This window comes from Trichomonas vaginalis, chromosome II (genome assembly GCF_026262505.1).
Source record: "Trichomonas vaginalis G3 chromosome II, whole genome shotgun sequence".
Taxonomy (NCBI): domain Eukaryota; phylum Parabasalia; order Trichomonadida; family Trichomonadidae; genus Trichomonas; species Trichomonas vaginalis.
Window position 1 is genome coordinate 2,664,870 of NC_067204.1, and position 26,256 is coordinate 2,691,125.

Consider the following 26,256-nt stretch of genomic DNA (forward strand, 5'->3'; position numbering starts at 1 on the left):
TAAAGATAGAAGAGGTAAGGTATGGACTGAACAGATAAAACCAGCAACTTTTGAGTTAAAGAGAGCAATTGACGCCTTAGTCATACTAGCAGGTAAGGTTTCAGAATATAACGCAAAAATGAACCCACAGTGTTCTAAATGTAAAGCAGCAATGAGGAAATATAACTACTCCGTCAAAGAGATAGAACGTATGAGAAACGACTATGCAGATTTAAAGACAGAGATGTCAAACATTGAGTTTGAAACAGTTGGAAAGATAGACAATGACACCAAAGTGGTTAGAATAGGTGATTTAAACGTAAGATACTCAAAGAAATACAACAAATATTCTTTGTCAGACATTTTATCTCCATTTGGAAAAAAAACAAACCACTGGGTTAAAATTGCTTCTACTCAGAAAATTTTGACAAGAAATCCTGAGCTTATGATATCGGTAAAATTCTATGGAACTGCAGCATATCTCATCGACAAAAGTCTTATACCAATAGTTTTGTTATGGTTAGACCCAGTTGTTGGATATAACTTCATAAACATATGGTTCATTCGATACGGAACGTTGCAGTGAAGGCTTACTTTACATCGTTCAGAAACCGAAGGACTTCAATACAAAGAGATATAAGATAGGAAGGACATATAATATAACTCTAAGATATGACAGTACAGTCAATATAGTCAAGGTTGTGTTAGTTAATGATATGAGAGCTGCAGAAACAGAACTACTTGAAAAGTTTGAGAAAATGTATGGTGCTCCCATAAAAGGTAAAGAAACGTTTGAAGTAGATGAGATAGATAAAGCTATAAAATTATTTGACGAAGTTGCTGAAAAATACATGTAAAAATAACGTTTACCATGTGAAACGCTTATAAAATAACTGGGGTAGAAAAGAGGGTAGAAGACAGGTTAGATCTAACCTTCTACCCTAAAATATATTTTTGCTGAATTCAGCAACAAAATTCTGAGTAAAATGGCATAAGATTGCTTCCCTCGGAAACAGTGAAGAACAGCGAGTAGGTAAGAAACCTTAGTCGCCAAAACTCTATGAAAATCGTGAAAATTCTCTAGACCGTTTTTTTCCCTACTCGCCAAAACTCTATGAAAATCATGAATTTCCTTAAGATAGAAAAAATAACGCTAATTTTTTATAAAATATTTTTTTATCCGGAATGTAAAGACAGATATGTCAACAACAGAGAACACAACAACAGTTATAGTCCATGAAGCTATAAATGAAGAATATGAGTGGGTTCAGTTTAACAAACAACTCCGTCTCATTCGTTCGGTCAAAGACGATATGTACCAAATGCAAAGTATTTTGAATACTCTTCGTTCTACAAAGCAAGCATACCATTGGTTTGAAAACCAACAGACAAAAGAACTTTTAGAAGAATTTCCTCATATGTTTGCTACCCTCGGAAAACCGAGGGTAGAGATTCCGTACGAAAATCGCAAGAATTTGGCTCCTGGTTTGAGAGGTTGGTATGTACATAGACTTCTTGTAAATGCTGTTGCAATGTGGGCGTCACCTCGCTATGCTTGTTATATTTTCATGATGTTAGATGAAATTCATAGACAAGAACGTGAAGAGATGGAAAAGAAACTTCAAGCAAAAGATGAAGTCATTGAAGCAAAAGACAAAAGCCTTCAGAAAAGAATACCACGTTCGGTACCAAAAGGAAAGGAAAAGAACTATAAGTATATGATTTACACTGAAGAGATGGAAAATGAAGAAGACAGAGATATGGTTATGTTGCATTTAGTCAGAAGAAACAACAAAAGCTTTTACGACCTTGCTAAGATTTACAAATCTGACAGAAATTGGTTCTATCGCGAAAACTTACCGATTTCAATGACACCAAATGAAGATGTTAAACAGATAGTTCAAGATACGTTACCTCAAACACACTATGATATGAAAGGTTGTACAATACTTACATTCAAAGAAGATTTGCCGCTACTGAAGGAAAAGATAACAGAGTATTTTGACAACTTCAAAGAGGAAGAGTAAATGAACCATTTATTTTTGGTCTTGACTTCAGATGGCTCAGGTAGCTCTAGATGGTAAATTGTCTTGTCAAATCCTTCTGGCATTCCGAGTCCTTCCTTCTGGCATTCCAAGTTCTTCCTTCCGACAAGAAAAAAATTTCCTTCCGACATTCCAAGTTCTTCCTTCCAACAGGAAAAAAATTTCCTGACAACTGGAAAAAAATTTCCTGACAACTGGAAAAAAATTTCCTGTTGTTCGTCCGTAAACCATTCAAATTTTCGAAAATTGAGAACTTTTTGGTCGAACTTCAGAAAAAGTTTTTCCTTCCGACAGAAAAAGTTTTTCCTTCCGACAGAAAAAGTTTTTCCTTCCGACAGGAAAAGTCCTTCCTTCCGACAGGAAAAAAATTTCTTGACAACTGGAAGAACTCTTCCTTCCGACAGGACACAAACGAATGTCCGACGTACCACCAACCGAGTCCATTCCAAAGCCAGAAGAACCGACAGCCCCAGCACCACAACAGACTAAGACTAAACACTTACATTTTTCAAGCTTGACTTTTTACAATTTGAACTTTGTTCGCGTAGATGTGAATTCTGAAAGAAGTATGAGGGTCTTGTATGACTTTGTACTTCTCCCATAGTTCATGTCTGTCAAACTTACCTGCCATGGACTCTTTCATAAGTTCCATGAAATCGTCTTCGGACAATCCAGGGAAAAGTATGATATCAGTAAGTATTCTTTTAACATCCTTACTTAAACTCTTTGCTGTCTGTACACAAATGACAACTGAGATGTTAAAGTGTCTGAGCTTCTTGAGAATTCGACACATGTCTTGTTCTCTGTTCTTTAACAAAGGATGAGAAGCAAAGTCATCTAAGATAAGAAGACATCTGTGAGGGTAAGTCTTCCAATCGTAAGATTGCAATTTCTTCGAAATGTATTCTATCTCTTTCTGTTTGTTTCTGAAGTGTTTCTTCTCTAATATTCTCTGCATTTCCTCATTTGGGTCTTTAAACCTCGAATTGACATACTCATTTATAGCATTGTACTTCAAAACTCTTCTTTGGTACTTCTTTATCCAATCCAACAACTCAGAGTCTTTTATACATACTAACTTAGACTTTTTTATAATATCTTTTGAACGAATTTACGGTTTGGTCAAATTGACCAGAAGTACTACAAATGACTACTAACTCATAGAATGGGTTCTTCTCATCTAGTTCTTGTTGTTGTGCAGCCATTTTAAGATAAGTGAAAGTCTTACCCGACCCAGGTGGTGCGATTAGACCTGTTATACCATTCTGAGCAAATAAGAACTTGTCATGTATAGGCTTTATCTGAGCATTTTCTAACTTCCTCTTGTTCTTGTTTAAAACATTCTCAAATTTCTTGTCAATGTCAGCAAACTTTTTTTCTAACATATTTTTAGAAAAATTAAAATTTTTATCTTTTTGAAAATGTCTAGCGATTTCGCTATCTATATTCGAGACAAACTTTTCGACAGCAAAACATCTGTAGACCATAAAATCTTACATAGTGTAAACAAGAAAGGGAATTTGTTCTAAAGTTCTGTTTCTGGGAATATGACAAGAGAACCATAAAACATTAAGCAGAGCAGTCTTAAAATTTGTCAATGACAGACTTGTTGACAGAGATGACGCCGATTGGAAAGCTGAAGTCCAACAAAAGTTCTTAGAATGCAAAGAAGACACATGCGCTGTTCTTGAAGATGAAATAGAAAACAGAATAGAAGAGCTATTAAAGGACAAAGACCTTTTACAAAAATATGGTTCTGAGAAGTTTGACATAACTCCACCAGAGAAGAAGAAGAAGAGAGAGAAGAAAGAAAAGAAAGTAGAAGAAGAGAAGAAAGAACCTGAACCAGAGAAAAAGAAATTTGACATGTAAAAATAAAATTTTATTTTTAGAACATTTCTGGGTCAATGTCAATGTTCTCTTCCTCTTTAGGAGCAAACACTGGTTTAGACTCTAAAATCTTTTTACCCAATTTACCTTGAACTTCAACTATCTTAGACTCATAATATTCATAGTCGTCTGCTTTCTTTGGTTCATAAGGTATAACAAGTTTGTATGCTTTGCCTTCTTCGAGTTTTGAGAACTTTCTGTCAAAATTTTCTTTGACTGCTAACAAACCTTCTATGTCTAAGTCTTCAAATTTCGCACCATTTTTAGTCACAATAGCAAAACTTAACTGGTTCGATGTTCCAAACTTTGTCAAATGTAGACTTTTCAAAATGGTAGAAGTAAACATTCAAATAAGCGAATGGGTCTAGTTCTTCTTTGACTTCTGTCATGTACTTGTTTACTGAGATGAATTTTGCCATCTTTTCTATCGGATAAAAAAATATTTTTTTAAAATTTACTCAGAAAAATTTTTCTTTGTATATACGCCGTTCTGAACATCTAAAAGATTTTTGACATTTGCCAAGAATGTTCGTTTAGGACGCTGTCATATAACCATACTCTTGGCAATATTGTTTATATTCATCGTACAATGACCTTTCATCTAAACACTCAAAGTTAGTCTCATCTATAAACAGTTCATAAACACTCTTGGTTTGCTTCTAACAATGTTTGTCTTTCTTCGGTATGTGGAATTTGTCTTGGATTGAACTTTGAAATATCTAATGTCATGAAATATGAGAACAAGTGGTTTGTAAAAGTCAGATGTCAAAGTTTCTGACAAAGCGTCAAAATATTCTGTATCTTGCATATGAGAATCTGACGTTCTGACAACTACATATCTTCTGTCAGAACTTTCTAACTTCATCGAGAACAACATTGTTTGAAACCATGACGAAGTTTGCAACATTTTCACAAACTCTTTGGTCTTTATATTTTCTTTCAACAACTCCAACTTTGTCTGTTATAAGACTCTTCAAAGCATCTGAGTTTAAAACTTTTGTTGTATCTATACTTTGAAGTTCGTTACATACTATAAGTTTCATATTCTCTATTGAAGAGTTAAATTTACCGCAGATGTTTTCTATGTTTGTCATATTAGGGTTCGAATAGCCCTCTAACAGTTTGCATAAGATATCTGTAAAGAAAGTGTTCTTACCTGTTCCTTGTTTTCCAATTATGATGAGAGCAGTTTTCATTTTTAGCACTTGGATGTTGTAAGATGTTTGCAAACCAACATAAGATATACTCATAAACCTTTTCGTTTCCATTGCATATAATTTCTTTGACATGGTCTAACCAAGCTTCTATAATATTTTCTTTCCATTCTACTTGTTCGTATTTATATCCAGTGAAGATAGAATAGAAGTTTGGAGAAGGTGTATAAAACTTTATACCTCGAACTGAAAAATCTTCAAGTTTTGACAATAAAGATATCCCAAGCATCTAACATCTTCATGCAACTTGTACGACTTTTATTTTCTTAAGTTTCTGTCTACATTCTTGTTCAGACACTATTGTTGCTCTTGGTTTGTTAAAGACAACATCCCATTCTTTCATGACATAACATTCTGGGGCAGAGTCACATAAATGACTAAACGTTTCAAATTCTCGACTGCTTTGTTATAGTCTCGAAATGGACACATATTTCTGAATGCTTGGAAGTCATAAAAATCTGAAACATCTATTCTGTACATTTTTATAAAAATAAAAAAAATATTTTTTTTATTCTTGACTTTGTTGTTCCATTTGTTTGCATTTGTTTGTTCTTGAGCTATTTGTTGTTGAAGTTGTTCTTGTAGTACAATACTTTCACCAGTTGCATCTTCCAATTCGAAACTTTCTGCCGTCATTGACAAATACATAGGACATAAAAGTTTTACAGGAACAAAGTTTGCGTCAACTAAGGTTAAGTTTATGTTTGCTAAAGTGTTTGAGTTTACTAAAGCTGAAAACTCTGCATTCGAATGAACAATAGGCAAACCAGCAGAGAAAGTGTTGTTTATACGCATGAGTATCTTTTGGTCATAGTAGTTTCTGTCGACATTCGAATAGCACTTTGAACCTAAGTTTGAAACAATATATAAAATAGGTGTACTTAAAGTCAATGGAACAGACATTCCTTGTATGACACCTTTCCTGTTATAGGAAACTGTTGGTAGTAAAAACCAGATATAAGTTTTGTATTATAGCTCATATCGTTTATACTAAACTCAGTCGGACATCCAAACATAATGAAACCTGCTCTAGTTGCAGCACATGTTACATCCGTCCTTAAAGTATTAAATAAGTCAACAAAACCTGTTGGTGGTATATCTGAGTAAGTATCTTCAAAGAAGTATTTTTTACCATTCACAACAACAAAGTCTTCTGGTGTCAAAAGAGCAAAACAGGCTTTAGTCGTCATCGTGTTTTAAGGTCAGTTTACAATATCGTCCTTGAGGACTTTGTAAGTTTGTTGTTATAGAATTATATGACTCAGGGTTTTTAGTCGTAATAGTATAAACCACTATGTCTTCTGCCATTTTTACTTAGCAAGTAAATTTTAATGAAATGTTGTGGTCGTCAAATATTTTTATGACGTCTGGGAAAACTATATTTTAAGTTCAACGTTTCACCTCCTTTCATAACGTATATCTTGTCAATGACATTGTATGAAACACCACAGCAAGCAATGTCGGGTTCTATTTCTTTGATGTTTATATCGTCTGCCTCTGTCAAAAGTTTCAATAGTTCTTTCAAAATTTCATGAGGTGCGATGACATATGAGTTCACTTTTACAGGGTTGTGCTCAACCAAGTTTAACATTAGACCTAAAGCTTGACAAATCTTCTCCTGAGTTTTAAGCTTATCTTTCAGTTGCATGTAGTCGTTTCGAATATCTGCAACAGAACTTAAGTCTCTGCTAACTTCAGGATATGTTGGTTGTTCTTTTACAGGAACTATTGTTATACCATCTTCGTCTTCGTATGGTTTCCCCACTTCAACATCTCTGTCTTTGACATTGACAACAACACTTTGACTGTTTGTTTGAGTTGGTGAATTTAACTTCACATCTGCCATCGCCATTAAACCTTTTTGAAACACTTACGCTTCTATTTTTCGGAAATGACATTTTACTTAGAATAAAAAGATGGACGTATTCGAGTATCTCTTCGAATTGAAGCAGAACAAAGTTTACACACACAAACAATACAAGTTCATTGACAGAGTAGTTCTTTACACAAAACAATGGAAAATGTTATAGAATAGCAGTCTTTGCTGAACCTAAATATTTTCATAAAGCAAAGAAAGTTGGTATAACTGAAATGGTGAAAGTTCTTGAAGCAGACAAAAATATAACAACAAAACTTACAGATATTTCTAAAGGAAAGTTTTTAATACAATACTATGTTAAGACTGGCGTACTGTCAATATTTGACGGAGAGAAGTCAGTTCAAGAACAACTTACTGACCTGCTGCCAAAATCTGCTCGATGGAAGCTGTCGTTATGCCAATCTGAGGAGCCCCAGCAGGTTTCATCGAACGAATCTTCAAAAGAGCATCTTCCGTGAAAAGTGCTATTGGTTTTGTAAACTTCTTTGCTCTCAATTCATCTGGACCGTCTCTGTCCACAGTATATTGTATTTGTACAGTACCAACAGTTGAAATACCACCCATAAAGTCTTCTGAGTCAGCAAATGGAATGCCAAGCCAAAAGTTTGAACGGTCCTCCATTTGTATATTGAGTTTTTTTGACCTCCTGTATGAGTCCATACTTTCACATATGGCATAATAGAACTTTGCATTTCAGGGTTTTATGGTTGTTGTGAAGTTGTTGTTAAAGTTCATAGCATCTAATGTCAAGTTGTATGACCTCATATCCTCAACTGTAGAATATTCTTCTCTTGGATAATATTTGCCATCTATGTTTATATGATATTTAATACCGGGGTTGTAGAAACAAGAATAGTCATTTATAGTTCGTCTGAACAGTAACAAACATAGTATCTGCATGTTTCATTGCAGTTGTTAAGGCAATATCTGTTCTTGCACCTGGGTCAGCACTTTGGTTTCCAACTTCACCTGCAAAGTCTTTGACAGATATTTGGTGTATAGGGAACATAAGTGGAACTGCAATATATTTGGCAGCTAAAGCATTTGAAATATCTGGGTCCAACATATAGACTGCAAGTCTGCTTTCTATTACTCTTGCATTCAAACTTTTCGCATGTGAACTTAACTGGGTCCCAAGCAGTTCCAGCAGCATTGAAATAATAGTTTACTTCATTGTTGAAGTTTGAGAAACCAAAGTCTAAGTCAACTTTGTCTTTGCAAAAGTCGGCGAATGATTTTATTTGTTCCTATTACGTCTGTAAGAGTGAATGGGTCTTGTGTTGGTGCAATGACTAAGTTATTTTTGCTTGGAGTAAGTTCGATAGAAATTTTTCCTGCCCAGTTTGGCAAGTATCTTAAAAACCTGAAGATGAGGAAAGATGACAAAGGAACTCTAAGTTTCAGTTTTACTTTAGTGGCAGCATTTCCATCTGAACCAGAAAGGTTAACATAAACTCCTGGAACGTTAGGGTCAAGTCTTCTTATTTTCTCAATATTTGCATACTGGTCTGTTTGTTCTCTAGCTTGTGGTTGTACTGAGTTTCTCAAAGCGAACCATTCATAGTTTGCCCATGTTACTGTTTGAACTAAGTCAGAGTTAGAATATATCTTATATCCCATGAAAACTTCTGGAGCATATTGGTATCCGACATAGAAAATTCCATTGCAACCTTTCTTGTCAGACAACTTGGCAGAAGGTTTTATTTCAATGTCTTGTTCCACGTATAAGAATGAGTTGTCAATAGAAATAATATGAAACCTGTCGCAAGCAATATCTACTGTTGTTGAAGAACCTTCTCCAAACTCACCTACGTTTCCATAAGAAACAGCAGTTGTATATTCGTAAGTTCCAGGAACTATTTCTGACCTTCTAATGGCATTGTCGCATTCGTTATACCATTCGGAAACATTTCCGTTCATGGCATCCAAAACTGTTGGCGTTATATTCTGAGCGGCGTACATTTCATATGGGTAAAAATATAGAATAGTTGGATTTATATATCATAATAGAACCCACTCGGACCAAGCTTTACTTTGTTCTACTCTTCTTCTTTGGTGTCGCTTTTGGTAACTTGCCCTCTGCTTCAAGTTGTTGCATCTTTGCCTCATGTTCACCTAGTATGTTGTAAATTTCCCATGTTCTTTTTGCCTTTGGGCTCTGGTCGCCCATCTCAGGTAACCTATATCCTAGAAAGATTTTGTCATAGTTTGTATTTGAGTCTTCGCGTATTGTTTGCATGACTCTTTCCTGAGTTTCCGGTTCAAGCTCTTCAAACAGAGCTTGTCCATATGGAATAAGCTCGTTTCCAAATATATGTTTTTGTAGCCATTCTGGTTTTCTTTCCATGTTACCAACAATATCTTTTGTGAATGGGAAAGCTTTTACCCAATGTTTCAGTCTTGCGTCATTTATTTTTTTCCATTTTATTTTGTCAAGGAACATGTTTTTCAATACTAACATTTCATTTGGTACTGTCCATTTGAGTTTTCTTAAATATTCATCCCTTCTCGGTTCATTGTCTGCAAAGTAAGTTTTTATGACATTTTGTAAACTTTCGTTTGCAAGGTCATGTACAATAGGTTCTCTTCCTTCTCTCTCCCTAACTTTCTTTCTAAACTCTTCACCAAATATACCATCTCTATGGTTCTGTGTAGTTCTTTGAGATAAATGTTCTAGAACGTCAGGTGTTATATTTCCATCAGCCATGTTCATTTCATACTGGTTCAAAATATCTGCATCTTTCATATCTTTCAATGGCATTAAAGCCGCGCTGAAAATACCAGCTACATCTGGTTCACCATTCACTTCCATTGCGTCTACAACTTCTTGGAATTGTGGTTGTAAGTTTATGAACCACCTATCCGGATTAGCTTTATGACCCCATCTCATTGTAGTTCCATCGTCTGCAGAAACAAAAGTAGGTTTGTTTCCATATTGGCTAGGTTCTGAATGAACTTTAAACAATGTTTCATTTCTATATGTTTTGTTGAAATTTAACCTTTTATTTTCACCGAGTTCATCCAAAGATTGAACGTTATATGCTCGTAAGTAAAAAGGATTGTTGTATTTGTGTACATTATCTTTCAGTACTTCCATTCTATGCTGGATATTTTCATCTGATGTTGGAGTCTTTTGTATGTCGGCGAACATTTTTCGATATTCTTCTACTATGTCAGCTGAATTTTTTTTTGACTCTTGGAAAGATTCCATATTCTCCGCATACTCTTGTTGAGGGTCAAGATTTTTCGGCTGTTCCAAATCTTCATCTAGTTCTGTGAAGTTAGTTTCCAAAGGAGGGACTTGTTCGTTTCCTTCAGGCTCTTCTAGCTGTTGTTGCTGAACTATTTCTTCCATGTCTGGTTGTATCTGAACTTCTTCCTGTGGAGTTTCTTGTACCTCATCTGCTGGCATTTCATATATTCCGAGACCGTTTTTAAAAAGTTCCCTATCTAAGTCATCCGGACTCATAAACCTTTCTTCTTTCGTTCCGTCTCTATTTTTTACGCGTTTCATGAAGAGAGTTGAATTATCATTTAGCTCTGACACCAAATATCTCGGAGTAAATTCAGTCATGTCATTTGGATGATATGCTATTAAATCATATCCCTTAGCGAGCTTGTATTTTCCAGGTTTGAAATTATATCCCATTTGGTGCTGAACCATAAAGCTAAATAGGTTCGGGTCAGTATTTCCTTCCTTGAACTTTCTAATAGCTTCTTTATATCTGTCACTAAAGTCAAGAGTATCTGGGTAACCATAGTCTTCCTTAAGCATTTTTAAGAATTCTTGGTTTCCTTGTTCTCTACTTCTTTTATGTCCTTGCTCTGTTTGTGGTGCAGTGTTTTGAACTGTTGGTTGTGGTGCAGTGTTTTGAACTGTTGGTTGTGGTGCAGTGTTTTGAACTGTTGGTTGTGGTGCAGTGTTTTGAACTGTTGGTTGTGGTGTTGGTTGTTGTGTTGGTTGTTGTGTTGGTTGTTGTGTTGGTTTTGGTGCATGCCTGTGTCTGTGTCCATGTGACGATGTAAATGTTTTAGGTAGTCCTGGTGCAGGTGCTTCTCTTGGAGGGTTTGGTGGTATATAAGTTCCACCAGCTGGCACATATGTTCCATCTGCAGCATAATGTCCTACCTGACTTTTCGTTCTTAAGAAAGCATTTACTAGGTCTGTTTTGGTCTGTTGTAACTCTTTTTCTTGACTTTCCACAACAGTTGCTCTAACGGCGTCATAGGCACTTTGAACTGCCTGTCTCGTTGCTGCATCTGTTATTTTCGTCATATTTTGTGCTACTTCTCTTAACTCTTTGTCGAAACCTTCAGACTTCAGTTTCTTTCCAGATGAGAAGTCGTTCACTAGTTTCACCTTACTATGAAGAGCTTCGAAGGCGTTCTTAAAGTCAGCATTCATTAAAGCTTCATTTGAACTGTCTTCATCCGCTTGTATTTTTGTCCTTATTGACCCTATAAGTTGGGCTGCTTTAGCGTTGGCTTGGGCATCTAACCAGTCATTATTAGCTTTTATATATTCTGCGCTTTTCATTGCCTTTTGCATGGCTGCGTCGTTATTTTTACTTTCTTGTGCTAAGTTTTCATACTGTACGGTTTGGTTTTGCAACTGTAAAAGTTTTTCTGCCTTTACATTTGCTTCAACTTCTTTTTTATACTCATCGCTATCCATATATGTCTTCAGGGCTTTTTGTTTTATCTCTTCATCTTTCAGTACTTTATATTGAGTAGTATGGTTTTTCAAATTTATAACATCTTGTTCCATTTTTGCTACTTCTGCTGCTTTTTCTGACACTTTTTTCGCATATTCCTCTGTACTTAGTTCTTTCAGTTGTTCTTCTTTCTTCTTTTTCTCTACGTTTAACTCATTGAGTTTCTTTGTGTGTCTGTCATATTCTAGTTTCTTTTCGTTTTCACTTATTTGTTTCTGTATGTCTATGTTTGACTTTTTGACATCTGTTATTTGATTTTTGAGTGAACTCAAATTCATTTGACTTTGAGGGTTATAGGCTGTTCCGTCTGCAGCTCCACCATAGCCTGCCATTTTCGCTAAAAGTGCCGCTCTTAAACCTCCACTCTGTGCACCAATAACTCGGTTTAAAAGCATAGGGTTGCTTGACATTTGTTGCAACATAGTGGGGTCATTCATAATTTGTTGTTGCAACTGTTGTTGTGGTGTTAGTTTTACTATTGGATGTTTCAATGCTCTCTTCCTCTTACGTATATTCTTACGTAGCTTACGTGGCATTTTAAGTGAAGTAAAAAACGGTTTTTGACAGATGTTTATATGACACTATTTGTTCAGCACAAAAAACTACTCGGTCAAAGTGTTGTCAGTTTTGTAAAATAACCGTCCTATCTCATTCTATAAGGGGGAAAGGCTTCTCAAAGTATACTTCCTTGGAACGCCCGTAACTTTTCCTGTAGCGACGATAGACCCTTATTTGTCCGGACAAAGTTATACTATTTTGAGTGCTCTACAAAAAAGTCAACAGCGACGACTCTCAAAAACCGTTGTGTAAAAAGTTTTACCGTTGGACAAAAAAGTATATATAGAAAACAAAAAACGTTTATAGTTCATTCAATATTTGAGATGGAACGGTTTTCCAACGGTAACTATTAAATAAAATAAAAAAATAGAGGGAGTCTCCGTTGACGAAAACGGTTCATCTCAAACTCTTATTTGAAAAAACAGTTTATTTTTGTCTAATGGAAGCCAACGCTGTTAACCACAATTCAAACATTAACAATTCTCAACCGCTAACCAAAGCCAAAGCCCCACAACCTCCAAGAACCGGCACAGCGGTTAGAATAACCACCAAAAAGTCTAACAGCGAATTAAGAGAAATTCTTCAACAAATTTGCTCTAAATATCTCAAAGACGCCGAAGAAAACACACAACCAGACGCTACATACAATACTCAGTTCTGTGAAGTTCTGAACAAAGCAATTGCTAGTTCAATTGAACTTACTAAGACAATTCCAAATCCAATTGAGCTTAGCGATGTCTTAGTTCAGTATTTTCCAACATTTACTAAGCTTATAATGTTGAGAACTTTATACCAAGTTCGTCAAAATCTTCCTCGTTACATGCAACGGTCATTCGACAAGAGAATTGCTGAATTCCAAGTCTTTAGTTACGGATATGACGAAGATGAATACGTTGACGAGTTCGGAGACAACTGTACAAAATGGTTTGAATGTTATACGACAACACAATTTGAATTCGACTTTCTCGAATTCAACGCAGCAACCATTCATATCATTGCTCTTTACCTTTCCGAACAACAACAAGACCTCGCAGATGGAGATGTTGTTACTGTCGTCATGGAAACTCCTGAACAATTCGGAAAAAAGAAGTCTCTAATTGCCAAATTCGTTCCAGGACATCAGCTTTTCCAACGCACAGAAGTCTTCTGTATTCCTGGAACTAAGTTCTTTGTCAGGAGCGAACGCAAAGAAAGATATAATGTGTCATTCAATTACACATTATATAATGTTTTCGACCCAGAAGAAGGCTTCTTCCCAGAAGCAATGGAGGAAGAAGAAGAGGAGGAGGAAATACAAAACTCTATCCAAGAAGAGTCCTCCGAATTCACACCAGAAGACTAACAATTTTCCGAATAAAAACTTCATTTATACTAAACATCTTCGGGGCTAGAAGGGGCGCAGCCCCTGGAAGCCCCACTACCTTTTTTTTTTTTTTTTTTTTTTTTTGATATGAATGCAAAGCAATCAGTATTTAGGACATTGACCATAGATTTCAAAAAAAATGCTGCATATTGAGCGAAAACTATGATTATATTATAAGGCTGTCATTTAAAGCATAATGAAACTATTCCCTTTTCATTTTAATCGAATAAGATAGTAAAGATTTTTGAATTAGCTAGAAACTGATGAGATGTTTTCACAAATCAGATTTTTAATCTCTATAATGCATAATTCACTCAATATCTCAATTTTGATATTGCGAGATATTTTTGCTATCGGTTTCGCAATTTTGACACAATAGCAAGAGGGTTCTATAAGCATTATTATCAACGTAGAATCTGAATATCATATCAGAAAATGTCGCAAATCTGACATTTACCCGACCAAATAGCAAAAATAATTGAATACTTTTCGCAAAAACTTTAAAAATCGATAAAAATATGAAATATAGATATTAAAGAGACTTTTTATATAATATTCATAAAGATTTTCCAAAAATATGATACCGCAAAATTAAAAAAGTGACGTCTTGAGTGGAGTCAAAGGTCGAAATTGCTAGCTAAATGTTTTTTTAGCGAAATTGCGTATTGTACGTTTTTTCGCAAAACGAAACCCTTATTCGGAATTTAATAAAGATTGTTATTAAATGGGAAAACATGAGAAAACTTATTATCGTTAAATAATTGAATATCAGTTCGGAAAATTTGAGGAAAGGTTATTAATTCGATTAATTAGCATTTATCCTAGCTTGAAATATCAGATTGTTTAATATTACAGATATATTGTTTCAATGCGAATTTTCGGTTTTATTCAAATTGGAAACACAAAAAAATAGTGGTGATTTTAATTCGTAAAATATTTATTTATAAATTTGCAACTATAAATATATAAAAGTATTTGTGATAAAATACGTACACAGAAATTTTGTGACGACATCAAATTTTTAACGATTAACTTTGGATTATTTTTTCATTAATACAAATTTATTGCTTCTTAAATAATTTTTGCGTTATTATCAAAAATTTGAATAGTATAGATTTTGAATTTGGGAACCATATGTATCTCTTTATCATTAATGAAATTTCGATTTATATAATCAAATTCAAACACTTTTCAATTTTTTTCAATGTATAAATATGTTTGCGCTTTTAATCATCTTTTCGCACTCAAAAGAACATTCTATCGCATCTAGATCACGAAAAACTATCATTACCTCAATTTGGATTCCTTCGTGGCGGTTCCATTCATGTTGAACTTATATCAGAAACTGCAGAAGATTTCCGTTTTCATATGGTTCCAAGAGATAGATATGAAATTCAAATCAGAAATGATTCTAAATACTGTACAATAAAGTATGGAATTATTCCAAGAGTCAGAAAAGAGATTTCTTCTGATTTTAAATATATCGAATGGTACAATCAGATAGAAATTTCCGGTGTATATCAACCAATGATCGTTGTATGCTCAAATGTTACTTCAGAATATCACGTAAAATACGATATCAAAAATCCAACATTCGATTTCGATTATAGATACTTGAAGAGTGATACAGTCTTCCTCATTTTTGATTGTCGTTTTATTTGTTCTGCTGTTCTTGGAATATCGGCATGGTATTTATATCCATCTTTCCTTATTCCAATCCAGCTTTATACAACATTATTGGCAGTGTTAGCAGCAGTTTCTTATGATTTCAATGCATACAAGTATCAGAAAATGATCAAAGAAAATCAATTCGTTAGCAAAAAATTTGAATTATTAAATGATTCACTTTTGATCCTCACAATTGTCCTTTCTCTAATAATCGGGCATTTAGTTAGTATGGGCTATTCAATAATTGCTAAATCAATCCAATACAAGACCCAATTGAATGTTCTCATTACACCAATCATAATTGGTGTTTTTATCTATCTTATTCAGCACGTAGAAGATGAAGTACTGAATATTCTATCGATCATCGCATCCAGTTTTCCAATTTGCTATTACCTGTATAATATCATCAATAACGTTGCATATTTACTTGAAGCATCAAGCGAAGTAACAGATAATACGATGAGTCTGAAGATATCCATGACTTTAAAGGCAATTTCAATATGGATTTCTTCTTTAGTTTTCTGTATCATTTCAATACCTCAAGAAAAAGGCCGCAATTCAATTATATTCTGGTCAATATCCCTTTTCATACAAATTGGATGTCTCTCAATTTACTTTGTGTTTTCTGGTGGATATGTTACAGAAGATGAAGAAGAGGAGACAGTTGATAATGTAATTTATATTGAAGACCCGAATAATGATTCAAGATTGATGGTTCTGGAACCATAATTCTGAAAAAATTTTAAATTTGTTTATTATCTTTTCTTTATTTGTATGTTTGCTTTAAATAAATGTTTGAATTTTTGTTTGAAATCTAAATGAAGGTGAATGAACTTTTCACAGACATCTTCAATAAAAATTTTCCTAGATTTGCCATGTATTGCTATTCTATTGGTTATTATTCAGAAGCAAATTGTCTACATAAGAATGAGATTTCCGTTTTATGATATCGATGGCTTAAAGGGTCATAATCGCAATTGTGATAAAATTCACGATCGTGCATGAATGATAAAAAGTTGAAAAACAACATATCCATACTAATCTAGCCTATTTTAACATAACACCGAATGAAAAATCATTGAAAAAATAATTCGCAATTTTGAAAAATCTAATTTTAGATCCTCAAACCCAATTATCCTGATTAATACAAATTTGCTCTGTTGAAATTGCACACTCTAAAATCATAACCATTAATGAGGGAGGTCGATCCCCAATACGGGAAGGACACAAATAACACAAAAAATACTAAAAAAGGCTTTCGAGCTCGATTTACAGAGGAGGAAGACAAGCTACTGAAGGAATTAGTTATTAATAAAAAAAATACTTCATGGAAAGAAATAGCAAGCCATTTACCTGGAAGAACTGCATGCCAATGTCGCGACAGATATAACCAATACCTTTTCAAAGAAGTTGTAAATAAGCCATGGACTGCAAGTGAGGACCAAATAATTGTTGAAAAATATCGTTTATTTGGTCCTCATTGGGTGAAAATATCACAATTTTTGCCAGGACGAAGTGGTAATAATGTTAAAAATAGATGGAATTGCGCTTTAACAAAATATCACGGAATTTCTTATACATATGCTAAACAAGAGAGAAGATCTAAAAAGGATAAATGGAATAAAGATGACGAGGAGACTGTAACTCAAATCCAAGTCGCCCCTGATCAATGTACCACCTTAATTGATCAGATGACTGATTTCATGATGAAAAAGGTTAACGAGCAAAATGATCTTTTTGGATCAATTGACGAGTAAATATGTTATTATATTTGTGCAAAAGTCCGAATTTTTCCATGTGAAAGAAATTTATCAATAATTTTCGATAGGTTATCAAAAATAATCTTGAAAAGTATTTAACCTCAATATGCTATCTCTAGAAATACCGATAGATAACTTATTAAATAACTAAGGTTTCAAAGATAAGGTGACTTAACAGTAGCTATGATACTCCTATGAATTAAAATAACCATCATAGAGAGTATTCAAAAAACTATGATTTCAACCTTTGTCAGATTAAGGGTCCACTGTAAGGCCAAATAAGGTCTATCGTCGTCCCAAAAATATTGCTCGAGATGGTGTTTTACTAAGGCCCAAAACTTAAAAAAACACAAAAAAATTAACTTTACTCTTTTGAGATCCTTATCAGATATGCATCAATTTGATGCAGTATCGCAGTTCAAATCTGATTTTTTAATGTAGATGTACTCTAACATCCTTTAAAAAATGCAAAATGATATTAATTAAGCTTTTCATTTCTGTATCATACACGAAACAAAATCGTTCATTATACTAAAATTTATCAAAGTTTGATTAATGAAAAAATAATATCTAAATTTTTACATTGAGTCGGCTATTGATATGGTTAATATTAAATCTTGTAAAAATTGGCATTATCCAGAATAATACCCACTAAAATACACAATTTTTTTAAAAAAAATTTTATCAATTGTTATGGTATATCTTTATGATAATGAATAAAATGCTTATTTTTCATAAGTAAATACATAATTTATGCTTAAACACAAAAAATAACACGAAAATTTTTGAGTAGTATATGAGTGCGGGTTTTGTGACTTTTTTTGTAACATCTATATATAGACGATGCATTAAAATATATTTATTTATAAATCATTAAAAAATTAACATTAATTTTAAAATAATTTATTTTTTTATCTTTTATAAAAGAAGCTATATATAGATGATGTCAGATATTCCGCGATTAATTAAACATCATTTAAATCCTGAATGGGTTAAACTTCAATTTAAAAATGAAGATTGTGAATTATTAAATGAATATGAAAGCCAAAATAAGCTAATGAGGTATAAATATAATGATAAAGAATATTTAATTTCATGGAATCAATGGAGTCATAATCAAAGACCTCATAAACGGGAAGAAGAAATTGAAAATAATGAAATGGAAATCATTGATGACATTAAAGAGGATGGAATTCCTAAATTTTGTAGAAAAACCTTTAGAACTAAGTTAGGAGCATATAAACGTAGAGTATTAAATCCTGAATACATAAAACATTTATTTAAAAAGGAAGACTGTGAATTATTAAACGTTAATGAATATGAAAATGCTAAATCAAAATTGAAATATAAATATATTGGAAGTGATGAAAGGTGTAAAGATAAAGATAAAGTTTATTCAGTTTCATATAATAACTGGCACACGTTAGGGATAAGAAAACATTTAGGAGATTATGGTAAAAGTTCTGAATTCTTTAAATCTAGTATGTACGAGAGAGTAAAAGAAATTAGAAATAATTATTTTCATGAATAAAAAATAAACTTTGAAAATTCATGTCTTACATTTTTTGAATAATTTATTTTTTTATTTCGTAAGAAAATGAGCGTCAAAACTAACAACGTTAAAAAATTAGGATTCACAAATGAGGAAATAAAGGATATATTAGAGGAGGCGGGTTATGAAGTTGATAAATATTATTTAAGAAATTGTAAAAAATTCGCAGAGTTTTTAAATGATTTAGATTATGATGGAAAAATGAATAAAGATGATGTTATAAATTTCTTATATCCTACATCTGAAGAAGAAAAACCTAAAGAACCTGATGTTTTCCCTGAATATTATGAAGAACGAATTAAAGATGATGAATATGATGAAATTGAAAGACTGGAAAAAATAAGAGATGAAATAGATGAAAAAATTAAGGAATTAAGAGAAGTTGAAAAATATAATGAGAATGAAGTAGAGGGTTTAATGAATATCCCAGCTTCAGAATCAGAAGTACAGAAATCTCATGAAGAAAGATATAAAAATTATGTCTCAGAATCAACACAAAATTTATTAGATGGTGAAATAAACGAAACACTTTCAGAAGAAGGTACTAAATTTATTCGTAAACATAAGCTTCAGTTTATTGACGATGGAGATTATCCATGTATATTACTTTCACCTCCTCTTGATTCTGAAAAATTCAAAAAAGCATTGAAAAATGTAACATATGCAACAAATACGATTAAGAAAGAAGATCATGATATTTACACAAATTATTATTTAAATAAATGCACGGGTGTTGATAAAGTTTTTGAATTATTAGATAAAATATCAAAAGAAACAATTGGTACATATAAAATTTTGTGTGATTGTGGTTTCATTATTGAAGATACCAATAATGTTTCATATGAAAGAACAGCACCGAAGGAAGACGAAGTGGAAAGGTCTATACCATTCGTTATTAAGAACATAAAAGATATGAAAACTTATAAACATTATATTTATTTCATTTATTTCAGAAAAAATGGAAGCAACCCATAAAACATCATCTCATCATTTTATAGCTATTCATACATTCCTTTTCAAAGTTGTGAAATTAAATAAGACAGGAATTAGATTTAATGTATCAGGGTACGCATTCTTGAGTAAATTAAAATGTATTCGTCACGTCGCAGATGATAAAAATTTATGTGTTCTTAATTCATTTTATGGACTTTAGCCCTGGACTTTAAAAAAAATAAACTTTATTTTTATTTATTTTTTTAATTTTTATTCTTACATAAATGAACAAAAATGGAACAACTAAAATGAATGATAATCAAATTAGAGCAGAAGGTAGAAGGTTATTTAAACGCTTCTATAACATTCCTGATGGTGTTAATCCTAAAACTCGTAGAAGTTATTTAAACGAAGCAATAGATGCATATGAAGGGTTTGACATTTCATCAGAAAGTGAGAGGTTAGCAAGAATGTTAAACGTTAATATTGATTTTTATTATTGTGACCCTCAACCAGAAGACGTAGACATTAACAAGGTAGACTTTCCATTAGTGGAATCAATAATGATAGATCCAGAATTTGAAACAGTAAATATTTTATTAACACAGAGTCCATGTGGAAAACTTCACGCTGACAGAATAACAGACGTTGAAGCACTCACCGGCTATAAAGTTTGTCCATATTGTAAAGAAGAAGTTTATTCTATCCGTGATGATCCAGAAAGGAAAAACCAAAGAAGATTTTTAAAGCATTGTGAGAAATGTAAAGAAAATAATGGAAGATTAATTCAAGACGTTCAGTTGCAAAAGACCCAGCAACCATATGCACCACATATTACGAAACAGAAGATATATCAATGGTTATTAGCTCATAATTTGCAGGAATATTATCAACCGACAAGATATTATATTACTTTTGACTTCGAAACATTAGAGACTAAAGAAGAATTACAACTTTCTGAGTGTGCAACTTTGAACGCTTACTTAAAACCATTCATGGTATCATCAACTGTCAAAATAAAGCCGCAAAGCGGCGAGGTCATAGACCGTGATAAAACATATACGAGGAATTTTTGCTTAACTTCAAGTGATTCTTTTATTTCTGATTGGATTGAATTTTTATTTTCAACCTGTTCATTAGTTGCTAAATCAAATATTGAACAATATGAAGAATTAATGAAGTTGCAAACATTAAATGAGAAACAAAAGGAAGTATTTAAAGAACTTCTAGATGAGGAATTCAATAAAGTGAATATCATAGGTTTTAATTCGGGAAAGTTTGATTTAAATTTAATTCTTCGTGATTTAAACACTGCAAAATGGAAAATAAAATCAATGCTGGGTTCATCTTCACAATTTAAGCAAATCATTGTAAAGAAAACAAACGTTCCATATGAATTGAGATTTATTGACATCAGAAATTATATAGCGGGTGGGACATTAGACCAATTCACTCAAGATTTCGGAAACAATAAATCACGTGTTAAATCCTTTTTCCCTTATCAATTCATCACATGGGAAAATTACGAAGAAGAATTATATAAAGAGGAACCATTCACTCAAGATTCATTTTATTCAGCATTAACTCAAGAAACTATATCAGATAGTGATTATCAAATATATCTCAATGATGCTAAAAATTTTAAGAATAGATTAGAATATTTTATTCATTATTGCAATAAAGATGTTGAAATTATGATTGACCCAATTGATAAAATTATTGAAGAAACATTTGTTTATAAAATTGACATGCTTCATAATCTTTCTTTATCATCGAATGCATCAATGATTCGTTACGCTTTAGCATATAAAGACTTTAATCCTAACGAAAAATATCCAGAAGAAGAAAATGTGGAATCAAGTTTTGAATTAACGAAAAAGTATTGGAAATATAAAATTGAATCATATAAGAAACAAGATGAAAAAGCAGAAAGAGATACTAAAAATAATGTTTCAATGGATGACTATCAATACTATCACGATTTAATCCTTTCATCTAAATGCAAAATGTGTGGTAAAGCGTTTACATATGCAAATAAACCAACATTGGATAGAATCGATAATGAAAAACCACATACCAAAGAAAATTGTCAGTTAATGTGTTGTTATTGCAATGTCGTAAAATCAAATAAAGATGAAGATGTTCAACGTTTAAGAATCAATTTAAGAAATTATACATTAAAAAATAATTTACCAATGACTTTAGATTCAGTTGAAGCTTATCACATTCTCCGTAATGGAATTACTGGTGGTCTATCAAATGTTCAACATCGTGTTAATCTTAAAGGAATCACGCACATTAATAAACTTTCATATAATCCAGAAACTAAAACTGTATCAAATGAGGACACCACCAACATTATGACTCATTTCGTTGGAGTTGACTTTAATTCATTATATCCTTCATCATTTTCATCTAATCCTCATGATTTCATTCAATATACTGACCATAAAATGTATATGCCGGGAAGATTGAATGGTGTTATCATTTGTGATACAGCAACAAAGAAAGCAAAAGCACTGGGAATTATTAGAAAGAAAAATACTTTATTCGTGGCTGAAGTAAAGGGTCACATTGATGAAAAATACATTAATGATTACATAAACTTTTTACCGATAATAAGAAACTTAGATATTATCACAGATGAAAAAACAATTGGCAGTTTTATGTATAATTACATGAAATCAAACAATCTACCAGTTGACCAGAAACAGAGGAAATTAACTCAGTTAGCATCAACACACAACCAATATCAACCATTTTCTTCTTATTATCTTTGGTATCTAATAGACAGATTTCATTTTATCATTGATGACATTCAATCAATTTTAACATTTACTAAAAACACTTGTTTTAATGAATTTGCGAACGAATTTATGAACGAAAGACAAAAGGCGGAATTAGAAGGAAATAAAGGAAAAAGTTTATTTTGCAAGATTTCACTTAATGGATCATATGGTTACGATGCAATGAATACACAAAATTACGCAAAGACTAAAATAATGAATGCACAGAAGGCACGCGTTGCATGTATGTCAAATAAGTTTAAAAACATAAGAGAAATAGGTGAAGATACGTATCAAGTGATGCTTAAAGATAGATTTTATAGATGTGATACATGTTTACAAGAGGCATTCTTCACTTTAGATAATGCAAAATACTGGTATTTAGTTTTCATTTATGATTTTATGTATAAATGCATGGATGTTAATCGTTTTCATTTCATTGAAGGTGATACTGATTCATCTTATTGGGCAATCGCTGGCGATCCAAGTCTTCCTAACACTCAAGCATTTCAAGCAATTGTTACTGATAAACAATTTTATGATAAAAACATTTACAAATTCGCACCTTTTGATTTCTTCTGTTTTGATGAGAAATTTAAACCTAAATTAAAGAATAAAGCTGAAGAAAAAGCACATGAGAAGAAGTTATTGGGTTTAGCAATTGAGAAACAAGGTGATAACATGGTTGCTTTATGCCCTAAGTGTTATACTTCATTCAACGGTTCAATTGATGGAGGTGATTTTAAAAAGATTGCACAAAAAATGAAAGGTGTTAGTTTAAGACAAAATAAGCAATTAACACCTAAAAATTATTTGGATATAATAAATGATAAAGTGATATTTGATGGTCAGAATATTAATTTACAACTTAAAAACGGGTCAATGACTCGCTTAACAATTGGTAAGACTGCATTAACAGGAGCACACACTAAGGCTGTATGTTGTGAAAATGGATGTTGTATGCCATTTATTTAATGAAATGCCACAGAAGAGACAAAAGGAACCGTTAATAATGGTTTTGTACTATGATTCAAAGAGGTGGGCACCCTTAAAACATTTATTTTATTTTTATATAAATGGATAACACAGATTTAAAAATTTTAATTGATGATTTAGTATTTAATCAAAATTTTCTTGATTATTATGATTTAAAAGCATATCTCCAAAAATATAATAAAAATATAACGAGTGATGATATGGAATATTATTATCCATATTATAAAAATGAAATTTTGAAATATCATGATAAAATAATTTCTGAAATTAAAGACAAAATTAAAAATAATGAATATACAAAGGGAAAAACTAAATCACAGCTTAAACAGTTGAAAGATTTCAAAAATAAAGTATTAACAGAAGAAGATATTGATGAATTATATAAATTATATAATCCCGAGCCGCAAAAGCCAAAGGAACAAAAACAAAAGGAACAAAACACCCAGGTCCTTCAGACCATAAATGATGCACAAGCTTTAATTTATGATTCATTAGTTAAACCATATTCAGCCCGACTTTTAAATGAAGATCAACTTTTGGAATTCATCCTTCAACATAAACTCGAAGCGGGAAAGTATATCAAACCTTTATATACAGCATATTTAAAACAAATGAATAGAATACATCCAGAATTAATGAAAGGGGAAATGAAATCCAAAATCAAAGCAGATAAAATTAAACCACATACAACACCAAAACCTCCAACGACAGTAGTACCTCCTCCTTCAGTTAATCCTTCATCATTCACTTTATTATATCCATTTCAAACATTAAAGAAGCAAAAAGATTTTAAAAAGGATTTCAAGATATTAAATAAACCAATTGACCCAAAAATTCAACCGTTAAAGGAAAAATTTAGTCGCCCTTCATTTGCTCCATATCCATATTCATACGAAATTGATCATCTGGAATATTCAAAAGGAAAAGTTACTTATTTATTTGCCATTAACATTAACACCAGATATTTATATTGCATTCCGGTGAAAGGGAAAACAGAACAGGAAACAAGAAGAGCTATACAATACTTACTAGATCATGAAAGAGTAGATAATATAAGGGGTGATGGTGATAAAGGATTTCAGGCAGCTATGGCTCATTATTTCCCACAAATTAATTTTTACTTTTCATCCTCTCCATATACGTTTCATAATAAAATAGTTGATGCGGTAATGAGAACTCTTAGAGATGCGTTAGGGGTTAACGGTCAGATATACTGGGATGGAAATCATGACTCCATCATACAGCAGTTAGTATATTATTACAATAATACATGGCATAGAACTATAAACATGAAACCAGTGGAAATGAAAAATGATATTTCAAAAGAATGGGAATATATTAGAAAACAAATGGAAAGGTTAAATGATGTTAAACGTGAACAAATTAATTCAGGGCTCATGAATTTTAAACAAGGAAATAAAGTTTTAATTCATCTCGATTATGGAAAAACTGATAAATCAATGACAAAAAGAAGACGAAGATTTGACACAATAGCTGAATTTGTTAGGTATATTAACGGCAATGCATTAGTTGAAGTTAACAATAAATTAATAGAAATTCCGATTTATTTTATTACTCCATTATATTTAAATAATATTTAATTTTTTTATTTCGTAAGAAAATGAGTGACAACAAAGCAGTCAAGAGTCCAGACAATGAATATAAAAAGAAACTAAACAGAATTAAATCAAAAATATGCTATTACAAAAAGAAGTCGCAATGTGGTGGGGTTGAAAACGATAAAGAAATAATCGAAAAATTAGAAACTTATCGTTCAATCCTTAAACTGAGTGAAGCAAAAATAAAAGAATTTAATAGAATAAATAAATTGATTGGAAGAGATGAATTTAATAAAGATGAATTTTTAAACTCAATCCAAATTTAATTTTTATTCCTCTTCGACAACATCTCTCTTTCCATCATTACTGCATAACCACATTTTCTCAATTTTAGTGGTTTGTTATTTTTAACATGTTCTTGCATCATTTTTATCATTTCCTCCCTTGTTATGATTCGTGGTAAATTTTGAGCTTGTGGGGTATTCATTTATGATAAAAATAAAAATTTGTTATCACTTATTTTATCGTTAATGTTTTTAGGTTATTCAATAATTAATTACCCAGATTTGCTTTACTTTTACCACCTCTCGAAAGCTGGGGACACCGCCTATCGTTGGGAGTAGCTATTAAATAGAACCACCAAGGGTATTTTTCGAACTGCCGGTGTAGTGTAGTGGAAACATCTGACATAATGATTCGTTATGCTAAGGTTTGATTTCGATTTAGCCAATTTTTTTCTTTTTTGGATCATGAATTTTTTTTTTGGGTCACTATAAGATTTGTTTCATGTTCTAAATCTGCTGCATATGTAATCTATTTTTATTTACCTATTTTTTAAAAATCTATTGGATTGCCAAATTTGAATATATTTAAAATCATAAAAATCCAAAAAAACTATAAATATATGTTTTATGCATAGTGCCGATACTCAAATATCAGATTACTTAGATCCATGAATAATATCCGAATTTTTTTTCTTAAAATTAAACTTCAAAACTTCTTGCAATCTTATTCTTCATTAATTGTAAATTTTTAAAACCATTTTTTTAAAATAATTTTGCGTAAATTTTATTCTCATGTTGTTTTAATCGAAAATTGATACATTTTCAAAAAAATAATATTGACTTATGAAATTCATTTTTAAGGTGAAATAGTATTGTTTTTATTAAAGTATATGAATAATATATAAAAATTAATGAATAATATAAGCAGATTTTTAGTTTACAAAACAAATATGAGCAATGCAATTTCAAACTTTTGCTGGCAATTTCGATATTGCTCAAGTTTGTAGTATTTGTGATACCTATAACATCGGCTTAATCAAAATTCGATTTTTCTTATGAGTTATTGAGAAAATTT

General features: G+C 32.0%; 11 protein-coding genes and 2 pseudogenes across 13 annotated transcripts, besides 2 other annotated features; 7 read left to right on the forward strand and 6 right to left on the reverse strand.

Annotated features, from left to right (window-relative positions):
- Nucleotides 1-12,726: part of a mobile genetic element that runs on past the window's edge.
- On the forward strand, nucleotides 1,179-2,006 carry TVAGG3_0473720 (KilA, N-terminal/APSES-type HTH, DNA-binding family; the record flags this gene model as incomplete). The annotated part of the gene is made up of 1 exon (XM_051235611.1): nucleotides 1,179-2,006. One exon carries the CDS (start codon nucleotides 1,179-1,181, stop codon nucleotides 2,004-2,006), a length of 828 nt encoding a protein of 275 aa, XP_051093435.1.
- On the reverse strand, nucleotides 2,533-2,982 carry TVAGG3_0473730 (protein of unknown function, DUF4106 family; the record flags this gene model as incomplete). The annotated part of the gene is made up of 1 exon (XM_051235612.1): nucleotides 2,533-2,982. One exon carries the CDS (start codon nucleotides 2,980-2,982, stop codon nucleotides 2,533-2,535), a length of 450 nt encoding a protein of 149 aa, XP_051093436.1.
- Nucleotides 3,159-3,511, reverse strand: TVAGG3_0473740 (uncharacterized protein; the record flags this gene model as incomplete). The annotated part of the gene is made up of 1 exon (XM_051235613.1): nucleotides 3,159-3,511. A coding segment is annotated over one exon (353 nt), but the record flags the coding sequence as incomplete, so codon positions are not given.
- Nucleotides 3,630-3,896, forward strand: TVAGG3_0473750 (uncharacterized protein; the record flags this gene model as incomplete). The annotated part of the gene is made up of 1 exon (XM_051235614.1): nucleotides 3,630-3,896. A coding segment is annotated over one exon (267 nt), but the record flags the coding sequence as incomplete, so codon positions are not given.
- On the reverse strand, nucleotides 6,443-6,980 carry TVAGG3_0473760 (annotated as a pseudogene). The gene has a single exon. A coding segment is annotated over exon 1 (538 nt).
- TVAGG3_0473770 (uncharacterized protein) lies at nucleotides 8,489-8,969 on the reverse strand (the record flags this gene model as incomplete). Its single annotated transcript, XM_051235615.1, has 1 exon — nucleotides 8,489-8,969. A coding segment is annotated over one exon (481 nt), but the record flags the coding sequence as incomplete, so codon positions are not given.
- TVAGG3_0473780 (protein of unknown function, DUF4106 family) lies at nucleotides 10,513-11,682 on the reverse strand (the record flags this gene model as incomplete). Its single annotated transcript, XM_051235616.1, has 1 exon — nucleotides 10,513-11,682. A coding segment is annotated over one exon (1,170 nt), but the record flags the coding sequence as incomplete, so codon positions are not given.
- Nucleotides 11,764-12,258, reverse strand: TVAGG3_0473790 (protein of unknown function, DUF4106 family; the record flags this gene model as incomplete). Its single annotated transcript, XM_051235617.1, has 1 exon — nucleotides 11,764-12,258. A coding segment is annotated over one exon (495 nt), but the record flags the coding sequence as incomplete, so codon positions are not given.
- A 329-nt stretch (nucleotides 12,727-13,055) lies between the features above and the next one.
- On the forward strand, nucleotides 13,056-13,622 carry TVAGG3_0473800 (uncharacterized protein; the record flags this gene model as incomplete). Its single annotated transcript, XM_001298244.2, has 1 exon — nucleotides 13,056-13,622. The coding sequence occupies one exon, from the start codon at nucleotides 13,056-13,058 to the stop codon at nucleotides 13,620-13,622; it is 567 nt and encodes a 188-aa protein (XP_001298245.2).
- Nucleotides 13,623-13,631: 9 nt separating this feature from the next.
- Nucleotides 13,632-26,256: part of a mobile genetic element that runs on past the window's edge.
- Nucleotides 18,669-19,776, forward strand: TVAGG3_0473820 (annotated as a pseudogene). Its single transcript has one exon. A coding segment is annotated over exon 1 (1,108 nt).
- On the forward strand, nucleotides 19,841-21,237 carry TVAGG3_0473830 (DNA/RNA polymerase superfamily; the record flags this gene model as incomplete). The annotated part of the gene is made up of 1 exon (XM_051235618.1): nucleotides 19,841-21,237. A coding segment is annotated over one exon (1,397 nt), but the record flags the coding sequence as incomplete, so codon positions are not given.
- TVAGG3_0473840 (DNA/RNA polymerase superfamily) lies at nucleotides 21,563-22,514 on the forward strand (the record flags this gene model as incomplete). Its single annotated transcript, XM_051235619.1, has 1 exon — nucleotides 21,563-22,514. A coding segment is annotated over one exon (952 nt), but the record flags the coding sequence as incomplete, so codon positions are not given.
- Nucleotides 22,745-23,317, forward strand: TVAGG3_0473850 (uncharacterized protein; the record flags this gene model as incomplete). Its single annotated transcript, XM_051235620.1, has 1 exon — nucleotides 22,745-23,317. The coding sequence occupies one exon, from the start codon at nucleotides 22,745-22,747 to the stop codon at nucleotides 23,315-23,317; it is 573 nt and encodes a 190-aa protein (XP_051093444.1).